Below are 26,945 nucleotides of genomic sequence, written 5' to 3'. Positions count from 1 at the left end.
TACCCTCACTTAAAACGTAGGCACAAGCCAGCGTGCGTGCATTGTGCATGGCAGTTTCTGTTACTGGAACTTTGAGATTGGCCTCATCACCTTCCTCTGTGTACCTTTTCATATGTTCTCTAGTCTCGTCGGGCATCAAGATTGACTCATGTCACGCTTACCTCACAGCCATTGGGGCCAATATAAGTGAGATTCTCTACATCAACCTAGTTATAAAATGCCATTTTGATGAGTCGAATATGCTATTTCCACCAGTCAGTGCTACTGACCTTCTGACCTTTGTCTAGGATTGGAGTGTTGTCTTGACTGCTCTGTCTCGCAAACCCTCCATACTCATGGCTTTGGCCATAAGGCAGGTCATGGGACTGCTGGGTGCACCAGTGAATGTCCAGCACTTTTGACCTCTGAACCCTATGAATCCTTTTATAAGGCTAAGACACTTTATCAACAATTGACCTACTTTTTTGCATAAGGTGGCATCTTTCGTTCACATGAATCAAGAGGTTATGCTTCCCACATTCTTTCCAGCCCTTGAATCGGAAAGGGAGTGGACACTCCATAACCTGGACATTCACAGGCATTTGGAGTTTTACATTGACTGTACCCAGTCTTTTAGGAAAGATGATATTACTTTCATTATTTGCAGGTAATCCCAACCATTGAAACAAGCTTCTAAATCGTTGATGACTAGTTGAACAATGACTTAATTGTTCTACTTTTCAATCCGGGTACACTTGCTTCTCTGACAGTTTCTGATGTTTGTTTCTTCCTCTTGTATGCCTGCGTGTACTCTTCTTGTGGATAAATGTCCTCCTCTGGTGGCATCTACAAGGAATATAAAGGTCTGCTTGAGACGGGTGAACTTCTTTTTAATGTCTCCATCTTCCTCCTGATTGGTTGACAACTGGCCTCCTCCCCACCAATCCTGCCTCTGGGCATTTTCTGGGAACGCCCTCCTTTCCCCCCCACTCCCCTTGAGTTCGGGCTAGACAGGATTCTGCTCCTCTTTTTTTCCACATTCCTCTAGTGGCCATTTCATGGGTCGGTTTATGCAGCCCGATTTACAAGGTGAGATGAGCGTCCAGGGGCCTGGTTTTCCCGGGCAGCCGGCTAATGGCCAAAGGCAAAGGGCACCTCCCATTGCATGTTTGCGCCTGTTCGCTCTGAGCGCCTGACAAAACATCCTACTGCTACAGGTAAGGTGGTAAGAGCCACCATGGGCCATGACTGGGCCACAGAAACCCTGCAACCATTACATTACAACCTGTCGCTTATATCATTGTGTTGAATCCTGCTTTGCTCCTTCGTTATTCGTTGCCTTAAATCTTGCTGCATCCAGAAGCATCACATTGTGATTGATTTAATTCTTGCTGGTTTGCTCAGGGATTTAGCCACTATTCTGACGGTTAGCCATCGTATTGCTCGTAGAAGAACACTGAGAGTAGCCAATGCACTAACCACTCCTGCTCCTCTCCAGCATACCTCCCAAGTACCACACATGCCCTAAGGGGCTGCCAGACGACACACGAAACACACAAACCCACTCCCAACATAATAAACATTGGCATACAACAAACAATCTCAGACACTGGGCCTTATCAGTCCAGATACAACAAGCACGTGGACACAATCTAAACTCACAGGCGCCAGTTTCTCCTGGTTCTGCAAGCATCAAGAGAAGCCACGTGAGCACCTGGATACCATACTAATGATAACAGTGCGGGGTATAAGTGAATGTAACATAACATAGAATAACATAACCGCTCCCACACTCAAGGTATCCATGGGCAATTGGGGCATCGATCCTCGTCCTCCCTACCCTGTCCGACTTACTTCCATTTTTCTCTCGCCCCGCCCTTTTCCTGTTCCTGTTGTGGCCTCTGCTTCAGCTTGGCGGTCCTTGTCCCGGTCATCAGTCTGCTCGCCATGGTGATCCTCAAACTCGCTGTGGTGTTCTGCTTCATCATGGTGTTCTCACACCTGCCACAGTGTTCCTCACTACCACCTCCATCTGCTGCTAGCGTCCCTGCAGGTGGTGCCTTCCAACTTCCTCTGTCCCCAGTGTGACCTCCCAACAATTCAGTGACCCCGTTCCACAGGGTTGGCCATCCCTCCACGTATCCCAGGGTTGGGCCTGGGGTAAGTCCTTCTGTTTTGCGGACTGGCACAGGGCTACATGCTTGCTCAGTCACGACAAAGGCACCTGCAGTGGCTTTCCAGAGACTGGTTCCTTGTGATGTCATTGGCAAGGTGGCCACTTGGGCCCCAAGTCTTCTGCAAGTACTACAGTATAAACTCAAGTGCTAGATCAGATGTACGGTTTGGCCAGGCTGTCCTCCAGAACCTGTTTGGATAGAGTTTTTCCTCTGTCTCATTTTGGGGTAATGATTGGTATTTTCAATATGTGTGAAGGAAAGTGGACAGGTCGTAGAAATACGGAAAAGTTACTCACAGTAGTGACATATTTACTTCTAATCCATAGTTCCTTTTCTTCCCTGCGCTCTCTCACCATGCATCCCCCTGACTGAATGATTGCCTGATTGGCACGCAGGGATAAAAGATCCGGTGGGAGTTGCGGGAGTCAAAGCCTGCCTATGGCCGGACACACATTGTGCATGCGCACAGGCTCTGTGCCCAAGTTTGAATTGAGGAGACTTGCTGTGCAAAAGGCTCAAGTTTCACCCGTACAGTAGGATGGATTCCCATATAATTATTTTAAAGCTCAGTCAATTTGTGTTAATTAATAAACAAATAATTGCAAAATTGCTTGTTATAGTAATAAAGAAATATTTGCCCCATAAAACTTTTTTCCCCTTTGATTTAGATAAAGGCTGGGAATGGTATATATGTGAAGGTTTTCAGTACATACTTTTGAAGCAAGCTGAAGCTCTGCAGACCATAGTCGGATGTCCCCAGCTGAAGGTAATTTCTGAAAAGCAGCATAATAACATGCCTGTACATCATTCTTGTCTCAGCGATTGGTTGAGCTCTTTTTTCACTGTTTTTTAACCATTCTTAACCCCATACACGTAGTGTAAGAGTGGCTTATTAGGCTGTTAGCCAATCTGTGTAAGAAAAGAGTGGAAAAGAGTGGTAAAAAGCGATTCCTGGTCGAAAAGACTGGTACACGTTCTTGGCCGCCAGCACTACAGTGTAAATACCATGCTCTTCCAACTTCCCTTTTAAGCTACAATATTTCTGGCAGGAATTTCACTTGATGCTGAAAATCCAAGTGGTTACTGGATTATCCCCTGGCATAATGCAAAGCTACATAGACAATACACTCTGTATTGTTTGTGTCATTCAAGGATACTGCCAAGTCATTGTGGGCCCAGCCACTGAACAATCAGCTTTATCTGTCTTCATCAGTTGTTTCATACCCATTAGTAAGAGGGCATGTAATTGCTTTAGTGTTTTTTTTTTTTATAGATAACCTTTTGCTGCTGCTTCGTTATTTGGGTTTAGCTTAGTGCATGTTTTCTAGAAATCTTATAAGAAAATGTCCACTCATGAGATTACCACTTTATTATTGTTTTTTCTCAAATTTTGGACGTGCACTTTATAGTCTTTCATTAAAAAAAGTGTGTTATGATGATTATTATTCATTTAATTGCAGATATTTCCAGGGCAATTGTATCATGCAAAATATATTTTTTGTTAATAATTCAGCCAATGTTATGCATGTTCTTTCAATTGAAATAATCTGAAGATTGTAAATGCCTGTGGAATATAAGCATATAATAAAGTGTGACTACTATCGCTGTTATGTACACGAGAAATAAGCCAGGTAAGAGTTCCAACATTTTATTTATGTACAAAAGATATGAGGCCCCCCCTGCAGTAGTCATCCTGGCAACTGCCTGAAGTTCCATGGGTGAGTCCTTTAGACCCTGTAAGGAATGCATGCTATCAAACAGTAAGACAGACACAAGTGATCACAGTTCAAGGGTGTTCATTGAACTTTCAATGGGTTTGGAATATGCCTAGTCAAATGGGAGCAAGCTACGACCATCAAATAATAATATCGCAGTCCTAATAGTGTATTGTCGGCTGGAGGACGTCACTGGTTAGCCTCGTGGGTTGGGCTGGGCCTGGCAGGTCAGCTGGGTTCATCCGGGTGGTGTTTTTGTGCCACTGTGGCCAGTGTCAGAGATGAATGTCTTTTCCTGACTTCTTTGCCCTAGGCCATGCACACCGCAGTCATTCAACCATTTGCAATATTATCTTCCTTAGTAAATCTTCCAATAGGTTATTCTACAGGTTAATGCAACACAGGAGGAATGCACCTAGAGTGGGGTCTGTTGGCGATTTATCAATACATGGTTACCAGCGTCCTGTTGACCGGGTACCGTAGGTCGTGGGGTTGGGTCTCGGGGCATGGGACAGGCGGTCCATGTCATCATGTCTTGTTAGAAGTCATTATGGATGTGTTGCTGTAATGTTGCCATAATATTGGATGTCCTAATTTTACAGGGGCCATTAACCTAAGGTGAGCCAGTGGGTCGTGGAGCTTAAGAAAGGGCGCCTCTGGATTTGTGTTTTCAGGCTGCGGTTTACTGTTGGGTTGTAAATAATACAGGTGGCAGGCCATGGCCTTGGGTGCTGCAGGGGGAACTACAAATCTTTGAAGCGGCTCCAGCCGAGTTGGGGGAGGTGGAGCAGCGCGGCACAGGCCTCTGCTTTTTCGTCTGGCAGGCTTCGCTGGGAGGGAGGGGGAATGGCCTTGCATGTGCTCACAAAGGTATTTTCCTCGTGTGTTGCCGATTTTAGGTGGAAGAAGCATAAACATTCAAATAATATACAATACTAATTGAGTCATTCCAAAGCTCACGTTTTAACATTGCTAATGCCTCTCATATAGCCAATCCGAGCACATTACTTGTACACTATGTTTTTGACAACTACAACATTTTGTTATATGCTTATACATTCGCGGTGAGTGAGGTAGTAGTAAGGTTGGTGGAGCACATAGAAACAACTCGCCACTGAGACTGACGACAGTGGCACATAGTGGGCTTGGACACACACACATATGGTGCATTTTCGTGCACCCGTTACACGAGCCCTCAATATGGTTGCATTTGTCTTTCTTTGCACTCTGGCAGCATTAGTTCGGTTATGGCATGGGACCGTGGGGTCTAATCTTTTCAATGACACACACAACAAAAATCCCCCGGGATGCTTTTACTATTTGCGCATAACTGCAGAGATGTGGGTGCTTCATTCCTAATGTCATATGAGCACAATTTCTGCCATATTTATACATTTTACAGGTTTTTTAGTCAGAGAGGTTGTGGAGAGAACGCTTCCGTCGCAGGTAGTTTTCTCATTAGTATTTGGGAACTTTGCTTTTGTCAAAGGACCATTTTACAGTTCTTTTTCCACCCAGGCCCTGCTGGCCGGGTCATGCTGGGAGCAGCGATACACTGCGGAAGGTGAAATGTTACAGTGTTGGTATCTTTCACTAGCTCATGTCCGTCTTGTTCGTGGGAACGGGCTCTCAGCGAATCTGCCAGAGAGCTGTGACCACAGGGATAATTGAAACTCTCCAAAGGTGGGGGCCGCGCTGTGGTGCGCAGGGCTCAAACCATTTCCATTAAACAAAATGGTTTTCGAGGCCTAGCTAAATTCAGCAGGTTTGGTCAATGTCTTCGGCAGGTGACCCATCCACCACCTGGGCCCTGGTGGTAGGGAGGGGGACCCCTGACGAGCCATGGCCCTCACCGGGGGAGAGGATGCATGGGAGGGGGGTCTTTTGGACCAATCCTCCCCTACATTTCCCCCCTTTCGTTACTTAAGTAACAAATTCTTTAAATCCTCCAATCTCCTACACTCTTCCTCGTCAATTATTGCGTCATCCCATGCAGGTGTGCCTTTTATGGGCATCCATGCTCTGCACACCCCTCTCAGGCTCTCACCTCTCCTAGCATATTCATCTGGGGTACAAGTCAGGTATATGCATCCTTTCTCCCCTTCCAAGTCCACCCACACCTCCTCGTACCATTCTAGTATACGGGGCTCTTTAATGGTAGTGTGCCACAATTTATCTATTATATCCTTGTCGTGGTACCTAGGCACTAGCTGATATCTCGGTGTGTCATCTGTTCCTGTTTGTACCTGTACTCCCTGCATAGCTTGTATTGTACCGCGGGTGTTGCCCATTGTCACCATCATCATTGCACCATTCGGTACTGCGTTAGCACAACATCGAAGACCCACCTGGCACAGGCAAAAAATAAAGAGGAGGAATACTACAGCCGGCATCAAAAATTTCACAGTCATTCCCAGCCACAATGGAACCCAGGAGAAGATATTGTCAAACCACGTGCTTTCTTCTGCTCCACCTTCCATTCTCATTCTTTCTCCTAGGTTATGTACTGCTTCCATCACATGGGACAGGGAGCCGTTGTCTGTGTCTTTGGAAGGTACGAAAGTGCAGCAGGCACTTCTGATTTTTCGGCAAACACCTCGGTCCATCGCTGTCAACAGGTCCAGGACATACCTGTTTTGCATGGTCATCAGCCGTAGTGCTCTCAGTTCCACTTTTATTACGTTAAACCCTTCTTCAGTGTCATTTGCCAGCTGGATCAGCTCCCAACGTGTGATTTGGAGCCACTTTGCATTTGCTCGCGCCTGGATACTTGGGATGAGTGAGGCGAAGAATGTTTCTGCAGAGCTGAATAATCGATATCTATCCGGGATCTGTGCCAGCAATTCTGATGATGCCTTTGATATATAGTTCGATGATCGTTTGTTTCGGGACAGCACCCCTTCCTTGTTCCCAGAAGACAGGACATATACTTGTGGCTCTGCAGTTGTCTGGGCCGCACCCTGTTGGGTGTTTCCTCGCATCTTTTTGCTCCCATCAATGTGGCTTTCCGGGATTACCATTAGTGCGGAGTGTAGGGTGGCCATCGAACAGCTGCCACTCCATGATTGTGGGAGGTGCAGGTATGCCTGGTTGCCACATACCCAGTACGTATCCATGAGGGCCGCTGTCCCTTTTCTCAGATCTGGGATGGTGAGGGTCTTGTTACAGTTCTTGGTTGCCCCCAGGGAGGCTTTCCCGTCACCTTTAAAACACAGTTCATAGTCTATTTCCTTCTGCAGCTTGAAGGGTTTTTCAATGGCCGTTACCCAAGTTAGTTTTGAATGTGTTCCTTCCATACTGGTGTGCATGTTTCTTCTATCCATTGCAGTTTCTCTGGTGCCACACCCCTTAGTGCTTCAGCCTTGCACATTACTTCTTCGTCCTTCCACTTGTTGTCTGAAAAAAGTGTCCCTTGTATTATAAAAAATGGCTCTTCCAGACATACTACTCCTACTGTCTTTGGATAGCAGGTTTTCTCGTTCTGCAGCATTCTAAAAGTTACTTCATGTGCCTGGAAGGTGTTCTTAATTCTGCACAACGTGAGATGAAGGAGACACTGGGCATCGACAATAGGCAACTCTTTGGGTAACAATACTTTGGGTGTGCCTGAAGCATGGGGAATGAGGGAGCAGACATAACAGCTCTCATTTGTTGTTTGCTTAGCTGTTGCACTCATATCTGCATACCATTTATTTGTCTGGTGGGGGTGTCGTGGGTCTTCCATTTTGTCTAATCCTAACCCATAATACTCATCATACTTCCTCCTCCCCGCCTCCCTTTTCCGTCTGTTATTTCTTTGTCTAATGTATTTCCCGGCTTCATGGGCGATGGACAATGTGGGCCCCCCTTTCTCCTTCCCGTCCCCCTTTGCCCAATCATCATATCATATTTCATATGTCGCTGTCATTTTTCATTTTCTTCCTTTATGTTATCTAACAGTGTGTTTTTGGTTGCGGGGGCGGGCTGGCTGGTGGGGGTGTTATATAACCAGGATATAGCAGAGGGGTTACGATCATTTAGACTGCGGGCATTGTAATTAGATACTTTTGGCGGGGACATTGTGTTTTGCATTTTTCCCTGCAGACCTTCATTTTTCGAGATGACGGCATTGGATGGTGTCGTGTAATATCCCCATACAAGTTTAGTTCCATCCCATACCAAGAAATCACCTTCTTTAGTATTTACAATTGCTGTTTCATTTGTCACATTAGTCCTGTTTATCCCTCCCCCCTCGTTCATCTCGATAGAGATGAACGCTATGAACCAATACGTAATCAGGCCAAACATAATTGTAAAAAATAATGTAATGCACACAGATAATCCACACTCATACGAATATCTACATCTTTCAGCTAAGAATTCTCTACATCTAATAAATCTATCAGTTGCAGGCTGCCCGTTAGATGCCATGGTAGCTCCTGTTTGAGATTTAAAAGTGCATTAAGTGCATGCATGTAAACATTTTGTTGGCACTACCAGTGCCAAGATATCATGGAAGGGGAATGGAAGTGGGTAGGGGAGTGGGGTTGGGGATGTACAGACAAGGGAGCAGTCACTATACATTTTTATCACATTATTATTTACACATAAGTCCACACATTTTTTTTTTTCCTTCTTCAATCTTTTCATCTTTATAGATACCCTTAAATGTAATGGTTCTCGTCATCAACTTTCTCAATCAGGTGCATTTCCGTCACACACATGTTCACATTCACTCATTATTTTCATTTGTATTGTTTGCTGTTGTCTGTGCCCCCTCATCCACCTCTTCCTGCACACTATTATATGCCCTTCGTACATCCGTCAAATGTATCCAGTACTTAAGGCCCTTCACTTTTACAGCCGTAGGAGTACAAAATACCACTTCGTATGGTCCGTGGAACCGTGGTGCATTCCACCGGCGCACAAAGCTCCGGACATAGATGAATTCTCCCGGCATCAGTTGTACCTGTCTTTCAGGTTCCGTAAGGGACCCCGTTGTGTTCCCTTCTTCTCTTGTGAATGGTGGTGAGAGCTGCTTCGATATGGCGCGCGCTACCCTAGTTAGCTTTTTCAAGTATTCTGTGAACTCATCTCCCAATATCGCAGCACTTCTATGCGCGTCTGAGTGTTGGCACAGTGGGGAGTGTGCTGTGTGCATTTGTCTCCCTGTCACGATTTTGTGCGGGGACAAATGGTGGTCCTTGCTTGGCTGATTTCTCAGCTCAAACAGCGCAAGGGGCAAACAGTAAATCCAGTTCTTCTTTAATGAGAAGCATCATTTCGATAATCTTCCTTTTAACAGGCCGTTTATCTTTTCTACCACGTCATTACTTTGAGGATGATAAATCGAGCACAATTTATGTTTTATTCCTAATAGTGTTATTACTTCTTTGAAGAGCTCGTTCACAAAGTGAGTGCCGTTGTCTGAGCGAACTACGTCACAAATTCCCCAGTGCGGAAATACTTCCCTTACTAGGAACGTTGCAGCGCTTTTAGCATCAGGTCGCGCATATGGGCCTGCTTCCACCCATCTCGAAAATGGGCATACAACCACAATCATGTAGCGTGCCCCATTACACCTTTCTCCCATGTCTGCGTAGTCAATGTGTAGCTCTCTGAATGGCCCAATCGGTTTTGGAATTGTTCCCCTGAGTGTACGTAATGTCATTCCAGAGTTGTATATCCGGCATGTTGTGCACTCCATTGTCAATCTAGATATGTGCTCCTGAAGACCGGGCACGAACCGCTCTTCTTGTATCTCTGCTGCAATGTGTTGTTTTGTGTTGTGTGCTGGGAAGTGTAATTGTTGAAACGCTATTTCTAATAGTTTTACTGGCATTACCACTTTTCCTGAGTTATTTTGTCGCCAGAGTAAGTCTGTTGCTGATTGGCTGCACCCTCGTTTTACCCACATCATCTTTTCATCCTCACTTGCTCCTTCCTGTAACTCTAGTATTTGTGATATAGGCATCGCATTGTACCCTTCTGGGAGCTCTTCGTTTGTCTTGTGCTGCAGCATATACTCACCTGTTTCATGTTTTTCAAAGTATGAATCTTCCTTGGCAGCAGCGTCCGCTGCCGCGTTTCCCAAAGACACAACGTCTGTGTTGGACGTATGTGCTTGGCACTTCACTATTGCTACCAATGTGGGATCTCGTAGGGCCTCAATTAACTCCTTCAGCAATTCTGCATGCTGCACTGGAGTTCCATCTGCTCGTCGAAACCCCCTCCGCCCCCATCTTGCCAGACCTCCATGTACTGTTGTCGTCATGTAAGCTGAATCTGTGTAGATTGTCACTGCACAACCTTTAGCTGCATGTAATGCTTCTATTAGGGCAATGAGTTCTGCTGTTTGTGCTGAGAAATGTGATGGGAGGCGGTACTGCACTAGTGTCTCATACTCACCTTCTTCTAATCTCACCACTGCCAATCCCACATGTTTCTCTCCCGTGTCCATGTCAATCGATGCTGACCCGTCCACAAAGTACACCTCCCCCTCGCTCAGGGCATTCTCGCACACCACTGTGTCCTCCCCTCGTTCCCCTGTGTAAGTCGCACAATCGTGTTCCTGCATGTCCTGTAGTGTGCATGCTTCTGTGATGAATGTTGCCGGATTCACTGTCCTGCATCGTACCACATGGATATTGGCGCTGGACAATATTATTTCATAGGCAGTTGCTCGCTGTGTGGTCAGTGTACTTTTTGATCTCTTAAGTATTGCAAATAATGAATGCTCCACAAACAATGTGACAGGGCATCCCATTACTATTGTGACGCTTTTCTCAACTGCAAACGCGGCTGCAGCGAGTGATTGCTCGCACGCGAAATGTCCTTGCATTACTGCATCCAAAGTGCCACTATAGTAAGCCAACGGTTTGTGTCCTAGGGAAGTCTTTTGTGTCAGTACAGCTGTCATGAGTGTCCCCTTGCAGTGTGAGAACAGGTAAAATTCGCGTTCATAATCAGGATTGGCGAGTACTGGAGCACTCGAAATCAACTCTTTTTTTTAACGATTTGAATGAGGCGCTCATTTCTTCTGACCATTCTATTTTCCTGTTCTCTTGTTGGGCCTCCTTGAGTGCTTGCAGTAAGGGTCTGGTGTATGCTGCATAATCTAATATCCATGCTCTACAATAGTTGCACATTCCCAAGAATTTCTGCATCTCCTTCACTGTTGTGGGTTCTCTTACTGATCTTATTGCTTCTACCCTGTCAGGGATTATTCTTTTCCCGTCTTTTGATATCAGCTGTCCCAAGTATAGGACTTCTTTCTGACAATATTGTATATTGTAGCTTTTCCTTGTTTACTTTATACCCCTTATTTGCCAACAGGGACAGGAGTGTTACCGAATCTTTTCTGCATGTCTCTTCATTCTGTGCGCAGACAAGTAAATCGTCTACGTACTGAATGATTGTGCTTTCAACTGATAAGTTGCCTAAGTCTTCATGTAGTATGCGGTTGAATATGCTTGGGCTCTCACAGTATCCCTGTGGTAATCTGCAATGTTCATATCTCTTTCCCACTAGTGTAAATGCTGTCAGGTATCTGCTTTCTTCTGCCAAGGGGATGGAGAAGAATGCGTTTTTCAAATCAACCACTGTGAAATGTGATGCCGTTTTTGGGATACTACATAATATTGATGCAGGGTTCGGGACCACAGGGAACTCTTTCTGTATTACGTCATTTAGGGGGCGTAAATCCTGGATCATCCTCCAAGCCCCTCCATTTGCTTTTTTGATCGTGTAGATACATGTGTTACATGGGGAGTTTGAAGGCACTATTATCCCTTGTGCTAGCAGTGCATTTATTGTCTCTTTTATCCCTTCTTCAGCTTTGCGGGACAATGGATATTGTTTCACTCGGGGTAGAATCGCCCCATTTTGAGCTTTATTATCACTGGTGTTACTCCATGCAACAACCCTACGTCATGGGGGCCTATTGTCCACAAATTGTTTGGTACTAGTCCCATGTCATCATCAAAAAATGACGGTGGTGCTCCCACCACTGCCATCAACTGGACAGGAATCTGTCTAGCCTGAATCAAAATGTCACAGGGCATTGCTATTTCCATTATTATTTCACCATTGCTTTCTAAATCGGAAAAGAGATCTTCATCAGTTAAGTCTCGCAGGGCATTGTCGGCGTTGATGCACAGTACTGTGCGCCATTCACACCCGTCTATGTCCATTCCAATCACAGCGATCATTTTTGCAGATACCTGTACAGCATGCAAGTCTAATGATACCACTGATCCTGGTGCTATGTCTGGGTGCACTATTGGGTGGAAGAGGAACTCCGCGGGTATTCTCCAATCCATCCTTTTCAGCTCATGAACTATGTGGGCCAGCATCTTTAATCCTTCAATAAACATTCTCTCGTCCACTGGCAAGCCACGTATTTCTGGTGCAGTTGTGTGAGCCTGTACTACCAGCATTACACGTAATGGGCATATTCCTGGTTTTGAACACACTATACCTCTCTCAGTGAATGATATTGTCATGTTGAGTTTGCTAAGAAGGTCCCTCCCTAGTAAATTTATTGTCAAATGTTCATAATACAGTAAGGGTGTTTTTACAGTTTTACCCCCCACTGTCACATCCAAAGCTTCTGTGTAAGGAACTTCAATTACAGCCCCAGAGAACCCCTGTGTCTCTAACTTCCGGTTAGATAACTGGAACCGGCCCTCCCTAATGCATGATTTCTCCGCTCCCGAATCCACCATGAATATGAACTGCTTGTCTCCTATCTGCGCCCCTACCAATGGTTCCTCTGCTCTGTGGGCTGTCCTATGCAGGGTGTCTCATTGCCCCCCCCCCCCTTGGTTGAACACACTCCCTGAAACCACTGACACGCCACTATAGGGGGCTGGTGCTGGGGCTCCGTTTGCTGTTGTCACGAAAGGGTTGCCTGGCGTTTAGTGCATAGTGTCATTGTTTTGTGGGTAATTCTGTGTTCTGTATTGGTGTCCCTGCTGTTGCTCATGGTACCCCTGCCCTGGGTTCATTTGTTGTTGTCCCATTGGGAGACCATATGGGCTCCCCGGATGGGGATGGCCATAATGTTCTACCTCTGGAAATCCGCTGTTTGGTCTACTTCTGCACTCCCTGGAGTAGTGTCCCCACCTCCCGCAGTTCCAACAACTCCCTTGCGCACCTCTGGGACCCTGCCATCCGTTTCCTCCCATTCCCCCATACCCTTGTCCACCTCCTCTTCGGCCCCTGTACCCACCTCGTCCCCCTCGAGGGGCCCACTCTTGCCACTGCGGACCTCCACTCTGCTCCTGCTCGTTCCACTGCCGCTGGCCTGCTCCTGCCCAATTAGTTGCCATCCTTCCTTGTATTGCTACCAGCCCCTCCTCTTCCTCATCTCCCTCCCTGCTGTGTGGGAGCGCGGCCACTGCTGCAGCGACCTTCACCAGCTTTGTTTGTACTAGTTTCGCTTCGTCTGCCAATCTTCTCTGCGCCACCTCCTTCTCCCTCTCTTTTATTCGCTTACAGTGGTGGACTATTATGCTCTGAATTTCGGGCCATCCTTTTGCTTCTATACCTGCTAATTTGTCAAGTGCTTTTTGCACTTCCTTTGGGAGCCCCCTCTTCATTATGAAGTAGAATAATGATGTCGATTGATACCAGGGTGTGCCCGTTTCTGCTCTCCACATCTCTTGGACCCGAAAAATGTAATCCATAGCATCCTCCCCGTCATTCATTGTACATTGCATGACTGACTGCAAATCTGGGGTATCTGGAAACGTTTGCCGCAAGGCATCCCACACCCTTGCACGCACTGTGTTGAAAGAGGCACCATCATGGCGATCGCAGTCTAACGTTACTCCCGGGAAGCCAGCTTTGACCCATACTCTGTCAGCCTGATCCCCAACTGCTGATACTAGCAAACTTTTCACGTCCCCTATCGCTAGGGGTACCCCGGCTGTGTGTTTCTCAAAAGCATATATCCACTTGCTCGCCCCTCCTGATAGCGGGGGCAATAACTTTAACAAATTGGCCTTATCCATCTGAGCCCAGGGTATGTAATTCGGCCTCCCTCCTCCCCTATGTATTAGTGGGAGCTGCAACTTTCCCTTTGTTGTTGTATCTGTACTCACCTTCATTCCTGATTTTCCTAACGATGCAATTTTTCCCAACCTGTTCCTTAGTCGCCCTATCCACTCATCCATCGTTCTCATTGAGCATGCGCCATCCAACCCTTCGCTTCCCCCTCTCATTGCCATACTTATCCTTTCACTTTCTTCTAAATCATCCCCTATACCACATAGTAGCTCCTCTCTGCCTCCTGTGGGCCTCTCTTCGTTATCGGTACATCCCTCTCTTTCCTCAAGTTCAATTATTCGTGACGGTTCTTCCTGTATCCTAAACAGTATCTCTCCTTTTTTCCACCCTTCTTCAAATGTTCTACTCTCGCTCTGCACTCTGGATGCATGCTCTGATCTAGCTGTATTGAGTGCGGTCCCCTCACATATGCTTTTTATTCTCGAGAGCTCATCTTTGGCTATAGAGAGCCTTGATTCTAAATCTCCTGTTAATTTTTCTATGTCCACCCTTGGTGTGCTCACCTGTTCTCGCTCCCTATGACTCTCATATGGCGGGGGTGCTGTTGGCCCTTGGGTGGTGGTAGTTGTCGGTGGGGGTACATAAGTTGGGTCACTGTATCCCTCTGCGGGTACTGGCTTGTTTAGTATTGGGTACAACCTAGTTACCTCTATCGGTGGCTCCTCTTCTGGCAATACCTTATCATCCTTTTGTATCATTAGTGGATTGTCAGTGGTAGATAGTAGATCAGGATCTAATTCCCTTGCCTTAGGCGGGGGTATCTCTTCAAACAGTCTCCATAAGTCTAATATTTCTCTCCTATTATGTAACTGCTTCCCCTTGTATTTCAAACAAATGCATGTGGCTACCATATCTAGGACACTCTTGTCAAACGATCCCCCTTCGGGCCATATCTGAGGTAACCCCTCCCCCTTCAACTCTGTGATCCACTGGTCATGATATTTCTTAATCCGTTCTGCGTACCCAGGTAGGTTCTTACAAATATGTGATAAGGGTGTTTCTGCCCCCATACTTCGTGCTCACCTGACACTGATGTGTCTCTATATATCTCAGTATCTCAATATAAACGTATCACCATGTGAGTTTGCGTATTTTATGTCTTACTGAATCGTGGGGACCTGCGTATTTTCTCTCCCCCTGCACACCATAAGAATGGCTGCGCACCGCCTCTATTCTATCCTCTTTGGGGGCACGTACAAGAGCAAACCATCAGTAATTTCGACAATGTTATCTAACAAATCAAAAAAGTAAACACTCACTTCACCACATTACTCTCTTCTTTATGATATTTCGTCTGGTCACACTTACCATGACCATTCCATAATTATGCATTTCTGACCACTTCTACACACTCATTATAACAAAATATGTTCTGACACATACGATGTTTACACACCCATAGGTAGCACTCTATTCACAGCTCAGTTTATCCTCCCTTTCCTCCCTTGCCAGCTGTCCCTGTCCGTCTTATTCTAATATATATATATATATATATATATATAATTTGTTTCTTAATTTTAATGTAAAATTGTCTTTCTATTTAGCTTATGCCTTTGTTTTTGTACTAACCCACTTTTATTTTCCCGTAAACCTAAAGAAAAGAAAAGAATAGAAAGAATAGCAGTCACTAATATATTCTCTGTGTCTTCCTTTACCAGACACCTTTATCTCATTTTCCACTTCTTCATATATTCCCAGTACTAGTCAAGATAGCACTATGCGGCGCCGCCTTCCACCCCCTCGCGGAGCTACGTTCCCGTCACTTTATCTCTATTCACTTCTTAATCCTAATGGCCATATGCAAAGAAAAAAGCAAAGAAAGTTTAGGATGGTCCTTAGTAGACCCAAAGTGCCCCTTTTTAACCAGCCTCGTTCCCTGTCCTATATTTCCTCCCCTACTCCATTTATGATCGCTCGCACTCAATACTCACTTGCCCGTCTTGAACCGAGAGTCTCCGAAACTGGGTCCGTCCAGGCAGTGTTGCCGTACGCTCAACGGTCAGCCCCGGCTCCGGCGAGCGGTACTCAAAGGGGATTTTTCAACCGGGATCCCGTACCCTCTCTCTGGTGAGTGCGCACTTCTGAGCGTACCGGTCGCCGTTGGCGGGCTGCCTCCCAAAGCCGGCGCACCGTGCGTATCCCTTTTCGACCAGAGATTTTTGTGCCAAAGGGGACGGTAGGGATATATATATGTTGGGAGAAAAATAATAATCACGCTTTCTTTCCCTTCCTTGCCTTCTCCTGGTAGTGCCGCCCCAGGGTTGCGCTGCTGAACCTACTGTGTTTCTCGGCTCGTTTCTGGAACGTCACTGCTATCCTTCCTACAATTTTCCTGTTACTGCCTCACTCCTGAGCTGTTACATGTGGGTTCTCTCTTGAACCGCTGGACGAGTGCATATCTTCTGTCTATCTGGCGCCGGCGGTTGCTGTCCGTCTGTTCTGATATTTTGCACTATATTACTTCCTGGATTCCTTGTTACGAACACTCCCGGATCTTCTTCCCTGGAATTGGGGGGTCAGGGGGTGTGAGTGAGATCCTGATCTGCTGCCAAGAGTACTCAGCTGTCCCAAGGAAATAACTCATTTTTACTGATTGATGTTAATTTGGGCAGTTTCGGAAATACTACAACATGGGTATGTGTTATGCTACTAGCACAATCTGTGATATCAAGCCCTACATAATGTAACTTCTCTTTACCTAGTTCTCGTGTTGACAATATTCCAAAAATTCCTGCTTTTTTTTGGACAAACGGCACTCAGCATCTTTTCTCCATGTTTTTGCATTGAGAGATACCTATGCCTCTTGATCCAGTTTCCATAGGACTGTCTCTCCCTACGAATCTGTTTGTTTTTTATCTTGTCATTATTAAGGGACCCTGACCTTAAATTCTTTATTATTTTCCACATTAGGGTTTTCCTTTCCTGAATTTCTTTTGTGCAAACATGTGGGCGACTAATGCACATTTTGATAGAATTATTATCCAAAAGGATTTTTGTTTTTTCCATTACAAACAGGCAAAAGTCCTCAAACAATAGACTCTTTATTTTTTGGGGATAGGTTGTATGATGCCAAAATTCTTCAATGAATTTAGTGAAATGTTCATGACTCTGTGCATTCCAAGAGAGTCTGTTTTTTCGTTGATTCTGAGTGATATTTCTACATGGTGTCATTTTAGACAACTTGAGCATTCTATTTAAATGCAATGCTAAAAGATCATGATCACTAGCAGAACTGTGTATAACTTCAACCAGAGTTGAGATTGAGAATACATTTTCAGAGATTATAATATAATCAAGCCAAGAGCTTAGTTTGTCTCTAAGCCACGTTGTGTGTGGGGGCAGATCTCCTTTAGTTTGCCCATTGGCAACTATCAAACCCCAACCCTACCAGAAGTAGCTCCATTGAGTGCCGTGTTCAATTAAAAGTAAGGTATGCTGGTTGGTGAGATCAACTTCTTTTCCCAAGACCATGCCAAAAGGAAGACCATGTGCATTTAGATCCCCAACCATTATTATTTCAGATACTGGGAAAGCATCCTTGTAACTTTCAAGGATTCTCTCTAGTCCCTCTATCATAACAGAGAGTTCACAGTGGGTGGGATACCAATAAACATTCACCAAGAGTATGTTCAATTCTACATTCTCCAATTGCATTTCTGGGTTTACCCCCAGCACACCTACATTCGTCAGAGATTACAGTGTCCGTTATTCCATGACCATGTTTTATTATTGTACACAGGCCTCCTGATGGCCTCCCACCATTCCCTCTAATAGCCACCTGTTGAAGGACCACATGCCGATCCCAGACAAGGTCATCCAAATCTTTGGTTTCTTGGAAACACGATATTGGGTAATCCTTTAGCGATGCCAATAAAGGCTTATCCTTAGTCAATTTGCCAAAGCCCTTAATGTTCCATGTTACTACCACACACCTTTGCTTAACAGTGTTTTCTACAGAATACCGCAAAGTGGCATAACTACACATTCCTTCAATTCTTGAAGTTACCAACACGATTTTCGCCACAAGGTGGAGATAACGGCTGGCTAATTGGTTTACTGGGGTTTCTTTTAGATGAGTGGTATACTTGTCCGTGGATGTTATTCATGTAGAAATGTTCCCCTCCTCTCTTCATTCTCTCATTTCCTTTTTTCTTTTGCTACTTCTTCATTCATAGGGTCAATCACAAAACCAAGATCACATAGTTTCTTCTTCTCTGTATAAGGTCAAACACAATTCTTGAATTGAGATGCAAAATACAACATTTTGTGTCCGTCCTATCAGGACATTCAACTCTCTCAATGTCAGCGGATACCAGAGCTCCTAAATTTGGAATTTCAGTAAAAATTAGAGTAACATTGGTTCTATTTAAGCAGAGCGTATGTTCCTGGCCAAAAGGGTGGGTAATCATGATTTTCAGTTCATGGGCTTTGAGGCGACCCAGTTCTTGTTTAGGTTTAGAGTGTGATCTAACATCTCCCTGAATCATTCTAGACGCTTCGTTAGGCTCGTTTGTATGAACGTTCTCACAATACCTATCCGTACCAGCATGTGAAACCATACTTCTCCTGAATATTCATCAAATGAATATTTTTTCCTCTCTTTACATATCTGCCCACATGCTCGTCTGACTGGTTGGTACATTATTTTAAACAAATGCCCCAGATTCACATTCCCATTTGAAACTCTCTCTACTAGATATGTATCCAAACAAGGGACTGTTTCTCCCACATATGTTTCCTTTCTGTTTCGGGGGAAACCACCTTCTTCCTCTGAGCAGCCAATTGAGGTTTTGTTTCTATACGTTACCAGGGGAACACAACATCCATATATTTCATCCAGAGCAGTCGTGTTCCATTTAGTGCTTTTGTTCTCATACTCCTAAACACCCTTTGGGCGACATGCACAGCAGTCTTCATTCATATTTGTCACCTTTTCACCTAGCGATAGTCCTTCTGCATGATTTCCCGAGTAAGCAGGGGTTTTCCTTAAATGTGGCTCCCATTCCAATGTTGGCTGGGTAATTAGTGTTTTTGTGCAGTTAATTGGAATTTTGTGAGCTTCTAGGATGAAATCATCAGTACTTCCCTTTTGCCCATCGCCAGGTGAAATAGTAACATTCTTTCGACAGCCTCAACCATCATCACTCATTATCGGTTGACTCTTCATTTCTAGTAATCATTGTTCTTAGTGGGTCCTCACATTTCTTTAATCCCAGGTTTGGCTCTGAATTGGGCCACTTCACGGAGGTCTGAAGGGCAGCAGTCAATAACACAGGTGAATTAAGAAAAGGTCCCCTCAGCCCTAGGAGATCTAAACCCGTTTGGGTAGCACAGGAAGCACTCAATTTGTTGCTGTAGAGACCGGAGGGGGGTCTGTACTTCTGCTCTCTATATGGTAGAGGAGCGGCACAGAGGACCCCTGCCAAGATTCTCTATTGGTATCGTGGTCGAGCAATCAAGGCCTAGCTTCTCAGGAGATAATGCGAGCTGGTTCTTAAGTACAGTGTAGTCCCCAAGCACCCACAAAGGAATGTCCACACACTGTATCGGTTAAAACACAGTCTTTATATAATTAATATTCAAGGTCACGTACACTATCACGATAACTCACTTTGTACCCCGAAATCAACAATGATAAATATATACAGTTCTAAAGTGGTACCACTAACGTTATCAGATCTCATTAAAGTGCATACGGTCAGAATGACACACAGATCAAAATAAAGAGGAAACCAGCAGTAGAGAGAGGAAGGAAAGCAAGATGGTTGAAGGATTGGCAGAATACTGGTCCCGCTACCTAGACACAGTTCTGTGTGGAGATCCCCCCCCCCCCACCTGGGCAACCTGTAGAAGAAAGTTACAAGCCTAGTCCATATATTGTTCACACTAGACTTTCCAATAGTTCTGCAACCCCCAAAGTACCTGGCATTGTAGCGTTCCTCGTCGGGGAATCAACGGCCCATCTTGAGTGTCCTCCCTTTCAGGCAGGAGTCACGGGCCTACGAATGTCCGACGGAGAACAGGTCGAGCTACGACGGTGAAGTGGCCGCGTCGTTCCTAGCAGTGCTCGTTGACGGGGAAGCGTAAACGTCCTGCAAGGAAGAGGCGTGTGGGGCACCTAGATGTCAATAGTTCTGGACCGCAAAGAGTTGAACTGTGGCCCAGCAAGGACGTTGAGTCGTCGGCGTCTATATGGTCTTTGGGTGGCAGGAAACCCACCGGTGGATGCTCCTCGGCACGTCGACGGTCAGGCCTTCTCCAGCAGGATACAGCGGCGAAGATGCGGACGAGAGCGTCCTTGGATCAATGAAGGTTCTTAGGCAAATGGGAGCACGGCGGCTCCAGTCGGCGACGGCGGTCGTCGACAGTGGCGGACAACAGTCCGGGCGCTTCTCCTTGGAGTTCCGCAGTAATCCCTGTATCGAGTCGGCAGCCTGTCGAAGGTCTGTCTACCAGGGAGCTTAGGCAAAGATCAGGTGTGCACAATGGTCCCTCGTAGACGGGAAGCGGGCGCCTTACCAGGTACTCTCTGGGTCAGTCCTTGAAGCACAGCAGCTTTCAGATTGCAAAGGAGAGCAACAGCAATTCTTCTCGTCCAGCAGGGCTTCAAGGTCAAGCTTCAGTTACTCCAGTTACTCGTAGTGGACTTCTGCTTCTGAACACGATTCCTAGCAGTAAGTGTCCCCCGATATACTGTTGATCTCCCATTCATTCCGCTGGGTCACACTCAAGCATCCAATCACGACTATGGTCATTCATTCAGGCAGGCAGTCAATCAGGCACACGGTGCATTCAGGCCATTCACTTCTCTCCAGACACTCACAACAAGTTATGTGTATTGGGACAAGTACCGAGCCATTCAACACTCCAATCTGCATTCATACCGGTTTCGGGCAGGGCTGTCTCAACCATTCTGTCAACCACCAGATACTAGACAGCCACAACATAGAATGCGTATTCGTCAACACTCCATTCACCCAGGTCCCACCCACAGGCGTTCCCACAACATACGGTCGTTGAGAAGGCTCCAGCCAGTCTGGTCGGCACTTCCCCACACTACCATATATGGAACTTCCACCCAACAGCCAGTCAGGGGGAAGGGACAGGGTCAGGGCTTCCCGGGACTTCGGGAAGATCAGGGTAACAGGTGATGGAGGGCAAGAGGCCATGGGGGCCATTTTGTCTCCATCAGGAATCTACTGATTCCAATGACAGTGCCTGGGCATCCCAAAATGGAGGACGCTCAGGACACCCGTCATTTCAGCACGGAGCTGCCACCAGCCCGTACCCTGCTCTGTGGGTCACCCACAGGTGTCCAAAAAGATACACTAGGGGCACAGGGTTGTACCCCTACAAATGGGTGCCATAAGGATATCCCACGGATCTGTTCACCAAACCACGCCGCCAGGAGTCCCACATGAACTCCTGCGTGGAAAACACGACAGAACGCACAATAAAAAGCAGTAAAGGACAAGGATACAGAGGCCCTGTCCCTCCGATGCATTTCCAGCATCACAGTCGCTCCCCTCAGGTTCACTCACATGTGGCTCTGTTTTTTTTGGCATAAGACCCACGGTTTTTGCCAACACTGCTGAGGTACAACTTTCTGTGTGCAACTACTTTCTCTTATGATTGTTATTTTCATTCAAACAAACTTTGTACTCTGTTTCCTTTCGTTCAGGCACTGGCGACAAAGGAGCAGGAATTCCATTCTCACACCTTGTTTTTCTTATGGCCTGACACCCCTCCAAGGAACACTTTTTATTTTTTTTTATTTTTGCAAATGTTCGAACTGTCCCATTTGTTCTTTTCGTAGTTTTATAGTTCTTGGTTTTCTTTGTCTGGATATGCGTTTCCTCCTGGTCTTTTCCTGCTATGTTCTTTTTCTCTTTCACAGTCAAAGGGTATGTTCATTCTGGGGAGACCTGAGATGTAACAGTGTTTGATTTCTCAGCTATAGAGGCGCCTCTTTCATTGCAAGTTCCTGACTTTCCAATGTTTTCCTCTGAGTCAGTAAACATTACAATAGGTGGATGAGATGTTACTATATCCATATGCTCACCAGATTGATCCCTTATTTGTCCACCAGGTGCACCCAATCCTTTAGTGGGGAATAGCTCTTCAATTTTCAGGTTTACGTCCGCTAGCATGGAAGTGTGAGCCCTAAACTCATCCCAAATATGATCATTAGGGTAACAAATGAATTTAAAACAATATTTAGGGCCGATAAGGTTGGAAGAGTCAGGCAAATACGTTTGTCGACTTCTCTCAGCATATGATGGATGGAGTTTGCATCAGTAAAGTTTTCCTCATTTATGAACCTTTACCCAGAAGGGCTGTATAAAGTCTCCTTATCAATGATGTTAGTGAGGTCAGTTGGTGATCCCTGTATTGAGGGGTCGCATGTAGGTTGCAAAATGCTGTCCTCATGATGTCGTTCTATTTCTAATGCCATGGAGCCAGTATGTTCTATCAGGCTTAGGTCGTTGGTGCCATTTTCATCATTGAAGTCATACAGACTTGATGAGAGCCGTCAAGTGCTGCCCTGGATATGACTTCCCTTGGTTTAGTTGTAATATTTAAGTCTGAGACCTTGAAGTAATCCCTGATTGTTTGCCCAGCAATTGGCCGTGTTTGAGGATGTGGAGAGGAGCGATGTCCCTGGAAATAGGTCAGTTTCAAGCGTTTTGGACGTGCTCCAAGACGAATAGCCTTGTCCGCTTCTAAGAATGATATGTTGTGTTCCTCTTGGAGACGCTGTGTTTGGTGGAACGTGACACCTAAAATAGACATTAGCACGGCCACCATTTGGTCTTCCCTCACAGTGGAGATTGGGCTGCCCGCCTCAATCCCCTGATTCACTGTATCTCCGACTGATTATCTTTGCAACCCTTGCCTTGCAACCATGCTTAGAGAAGTTTAGTACAAAAACTCACCAAACTCACAGGTGTTCGCAAAGTGTTGCAGGTTGCCTAGGAGTCAGACTGCGTAGTTAGCTCACAGTAAGTATGTTGCAAATCTGTTGGATGTTTTTGTTTCGTTGTTTTACAATTAAGAAATGTTACAGGGGGCAGAGTATAAGAAATATAAAGTGGTTTAGTTCACTTTGGAGGCTGCATGGCAGGGGCAGGGGCGGAAGCTGAATAAGGAAAAAGGTAATCGAAAAACTGGAGCCCAAGGCTCAAAGGGTATTACCCCAAAAATCACAGCAGAAACAACCCTGCATTTCTTTCTGGGGTGCGTGCCAGTAAGAGAACACACAATGGTATCTTTTTTTTCCTTCTCGAGTCCGGAGCTTCTCTACGTCCTCGATGGACCACGACATACCACTTCCGCCTGCGCCGCGCTCTGCGTTGTTTTGGTGTTTTGAATATTCTCCTGGGTGAGCTCCACATCCAACAGCAATAGTTAGTGAAACAAGACACTCCTCTCCGCCACGACAGACCACTTCTGCCCACATCCATCCGCACCGCCCTCCGCGCTGTTTTGGTGTTTTGAATATTCTCCTGGGTGAGCATCCAACAGCAATAGTAAGTGAAACGAGACTCTCCTCTCCGCCACGACAGACCACTTCTGACCACTTCCGTCTGCACCACGCTCAATGCTGTTTTGAATATTCTCCTGGTTGAGCTCCACCTCCAGCAGCCATAGCAAGTGAAACAAGACTCTCCCCTCTGCCACAACAGACCACTTCTGCCGACTTCCGTCTGTGCCGCGCTCCACGCTGTTTTGGTGTTTTTGAATATTCACATGGGTGAGCTCCACCTCCAACAGCAATAGTAAGTGAAACAAGACTTTCCTCTCCGCCACAACAGACTACTTCTGCCTACACCACGCTCCACACTGTTTCAGTGTTCTTCTGGGTGAGCTCCACCTCCAACAGCAATAGTAAGTGAAACAAGACTCTCCTCTCCGCTACAACAGACCACTTCTGCCCACTTCCATCCGCGCGGCGTTCCGCAGTGTTTTGAATATGCTCTTGGGTGAGCTCCACTTCCAACAGCAATAGTAAGTGAAACAAGACTCTCCTCTCTGCAACGACAGACCACTTCTGCCCAATCCGGCACCAAATATATTTCCAAGGGGGTACTCGTATGGATACGGCACCCACCGTTGACGGCTCTGACTGTTGCTCTGACTGTTTTTTTCTCGGATATCAGGCATGATATGCAAATACATCACATAAATCGATATGTATGTGAGACTGTAACTGTATGTGTTACTAAGTGGAAAAATCGTTTAAAAAAATGAATTAACAAAAGACTGATTTAGAAAGACCGCTTGGAGAGGTGATTATAAGGGAACAAGAGGGCATTAACAGGGTATTCCAGTAATTCTTTGAAACGCTGTACACACAACAAAGGAGAACATGTATTGAACAAGTGGAAGATGTAATGGTGGAAGCAGAACTACCGAAATTAGATGAAGTGGGTAGAGAGACATTGGAAAATCCCTTCCACATTGAAGAAATGCAGTGGGTAATAGAGGACCCTTGGAACGGGAAGACACCAGGAGGGAATGGGCTTCCTGATAAAGATTTATAAAGCATTTAAGAAGTTGCTGGCAACCGAACTGGAAGAATTATACACAGACATATTTGAAAGAGAAGTATTGCCAGAAGCCATGTAGAAAGTGATGTTAATAATACTGTTCAAGGCAGAAAAGAACCCATTGGAGTGTTGCATGTATCCCCACTTTCATTGATAAATGTGGATTGTAAAATGTTGGCAAAAGGTGTCCCAGAGATTGCCTAGTGTTGCTTAAGGTAGTGTATGGGAATTAGGTGAGTTTTGTTCCACAAAGAAACACAATTATAAATATCAGAAGGCTCTTTTTCATAATGGAGGGTCTAATGAAGGAAATAGAACAATGTGCAATTTCAAGTTTGGATGCGCATAAGGCATTTGTTCTGTCGACTAGCTGCTTATGCTGGAAGTATTAAAGACATTCACCATGGGAGAAGTATTCATAAAATGGATCAAACTACTTTACTGTGACCCACATGCCATGATTAAAACAAACCAACCTATTTCAGGCAGCTGGCAAGTCTGCAAAGGTGCTAGCAAGGATTCCCTATACCCGCCCCTACCTCCGACACTAAATAACCTAGATTGATCAGTAGATTGCTGGCTGAAATTCCAATTATCGCTGATGGGATGGGTGTTATTGTCTAAGATGATAATTCTGCCCAGGTTGCTATACATATTTCTGGCTATATCTATGCTCTTATTGGGCAAGGAATTCCAAAGATTGGATACATTTTTACTACACTTCTATTGGGGCAACAAGAGGCCAGGAATAGGCCTATGCACGCTCATTTTACAGTATGAAGAAGGGGCTATTGGAGCACCTGATCTCAGAGTCTATTACATGGTAGCATTCCTGCAGTATGTAATATGGTTTAGATAAGCAGGTAAAGACCTTGTAGCTAGGTTGATAGAAGCATCGTTAACGCTGCATTAACTATTGAATATCCCACTGATGAATAGTAAACAAAAGGGGTACCTTCTTGCCACGATGAGTTAAATTGCAACGCTTATTTAAAACCATGTTGCGCAAAGCTGACGCCCATTATTGATGATTGTGCTCCCATTAAAGTGGTCAATCATAGTAAGTTTGCTAAACCCATGTTGTTTCCTTCCTTGATGGGCTGAAAATCGAAAAAACTGCTGGCGCCATTTAAGTGACCCCTTACCATTATCCCTCACCCGGTAATCTCATAGAGCTTACCAAAAAACAGTGGTTGCAGCAAAAGCTCATTATATCAGGGTACCAATCCTGGTAGCATCTAACGTACCCAATCAACTTTTTTTATTTTTCCATAATCTCTCACTCCTTCCACCCCCCTGTGTTGGTTCCAAGGCCTGAACCCCTCATTGAAATTGGTATAGGACTTAATGCATTTTTCACTTCGAAAATTGTAAATATTAATATTAAAAATAATATATTTAACAAATCCAATCATCTGACTCCTGTTTAACCTATGGCTGACCCCCCCCAAAATCTGTTCATTTTGCCCCCAAAGGTTACAGACGGCATGCTGCTACCTCCTCTTCAGAAGCTAAAACCTACACAACAGAAGATGGACTTTCTTCAAGCTTTAGTAACTTGGCATATGGCCATACATGTAGTGCAAATAGTCACTCAGTTACCCTCTCCTTAATGCATTAATGCGAGGTAAGGCCACTGCCTCATTAAAACAGATATTAGTCGCTCCACATTTTAAGAAACACACTCTTTATTCATCTCGGTTGAATAATTTCGGGTGTATTGCCAACTTACCATTAATGGCTAAAATATTGGAGACGAATGTTACTACACATCTTCAACACTTTGTGTAACATAATAAAATATTGGACGCACATCAGTCAGGCTTTTCACCCAAGCATGGAACAGGCTTGGATCGAAGTCTCAGATGATATTCTTGCACATGCTGACGGGGGCCACCTTTCATTGCTCATCATGCTTTCAACACCGTGAATCACTTCATTTTACTCAACAAGTGCAGCAACAGGTAGTGGCCTATCATGGGTCCGAGTTCGCCCTCTTAATTTAAGTTGTTACGTAAAGTATTTCAGGGCTGCAGGGGGAGTGTAATACAGGAACTCAGGCCAATGTTCCAAAAGAATATACACAAAAGCAAAGTGTATTTTTCACTCTCAACCTGTGTCAGAAGATAATCCCAAAAAATACTTCACAAATCATTGTGCTTTGCCAGGATTTATTTGCAATGTGTCAGCCGACACTCGTTTCCACCTGCTACGATTTTCTTCAGGGCTGATAAATGGATGGAATATCAAATAAAATCACGTGTGTAGTGTGCTCAAGTGAGGCAACAAGGTTTCCCAATGCATTTAAAGAAATCCCACTATAACGTTAGTAATCACAATTAACATGCATCAATACAGCGGTGATGTGGGTGTAGTAATATCAGCATTTACAAATCCAATGGGGTGAGCAGGAATCCCCCCCCCCCCCCAAACATATGGCATTTCAAATGTGCATGGTCACAGCGGATGAAAAA

The 26,945-nt window shown here is 45.3% G+C and overlaps 1 protein-coding gene across 2 annotated transcripts in view; it reads left to right on the top strand.

Annotated features, from left to right (window-relative positions):
• TAF1B (TATA-box binding protein associated factor, RNA polymerase I subunit B) overlaps nt 1-26,945 on the top strand; it is a 1,890,249-nt gene that overhangs the window by 287,470 nt on the left and 1,575,834 nt on the right. For both annotated transcript variants that reach the window (XM_069605992.1, XM_069605991.1), the window contains one exon: nt 2,825-2,922. In XM_069605992.1, coding sequence (XP_069462093.1) covers nt 2,825-2,922 — 98 coding nt within the window. The remainder of the gene's footprint in view (nt 1-2,824; nt 2,923-26,945) is intronic.

This window comes from Ambystoma mexicanum, chromosome 4p (assembly GCF_040938575.1).
Source record: "Ambystoma mexicanum isolate Mex_15411 chromosome 4p, UKY_AmexF1_1, whole genome shotgun sequence".
Classification (NCBI taxonomy): domain Eukaryota; kingdom Metazoa; phylum Chordata; class Amphibia; order Caudata; family Ambystomatidae; genus Ambystoma; species Ambystoma mexicanum.
This window is presented reverse-complemented; position numbering and strand designations above follow the sequence as displayed.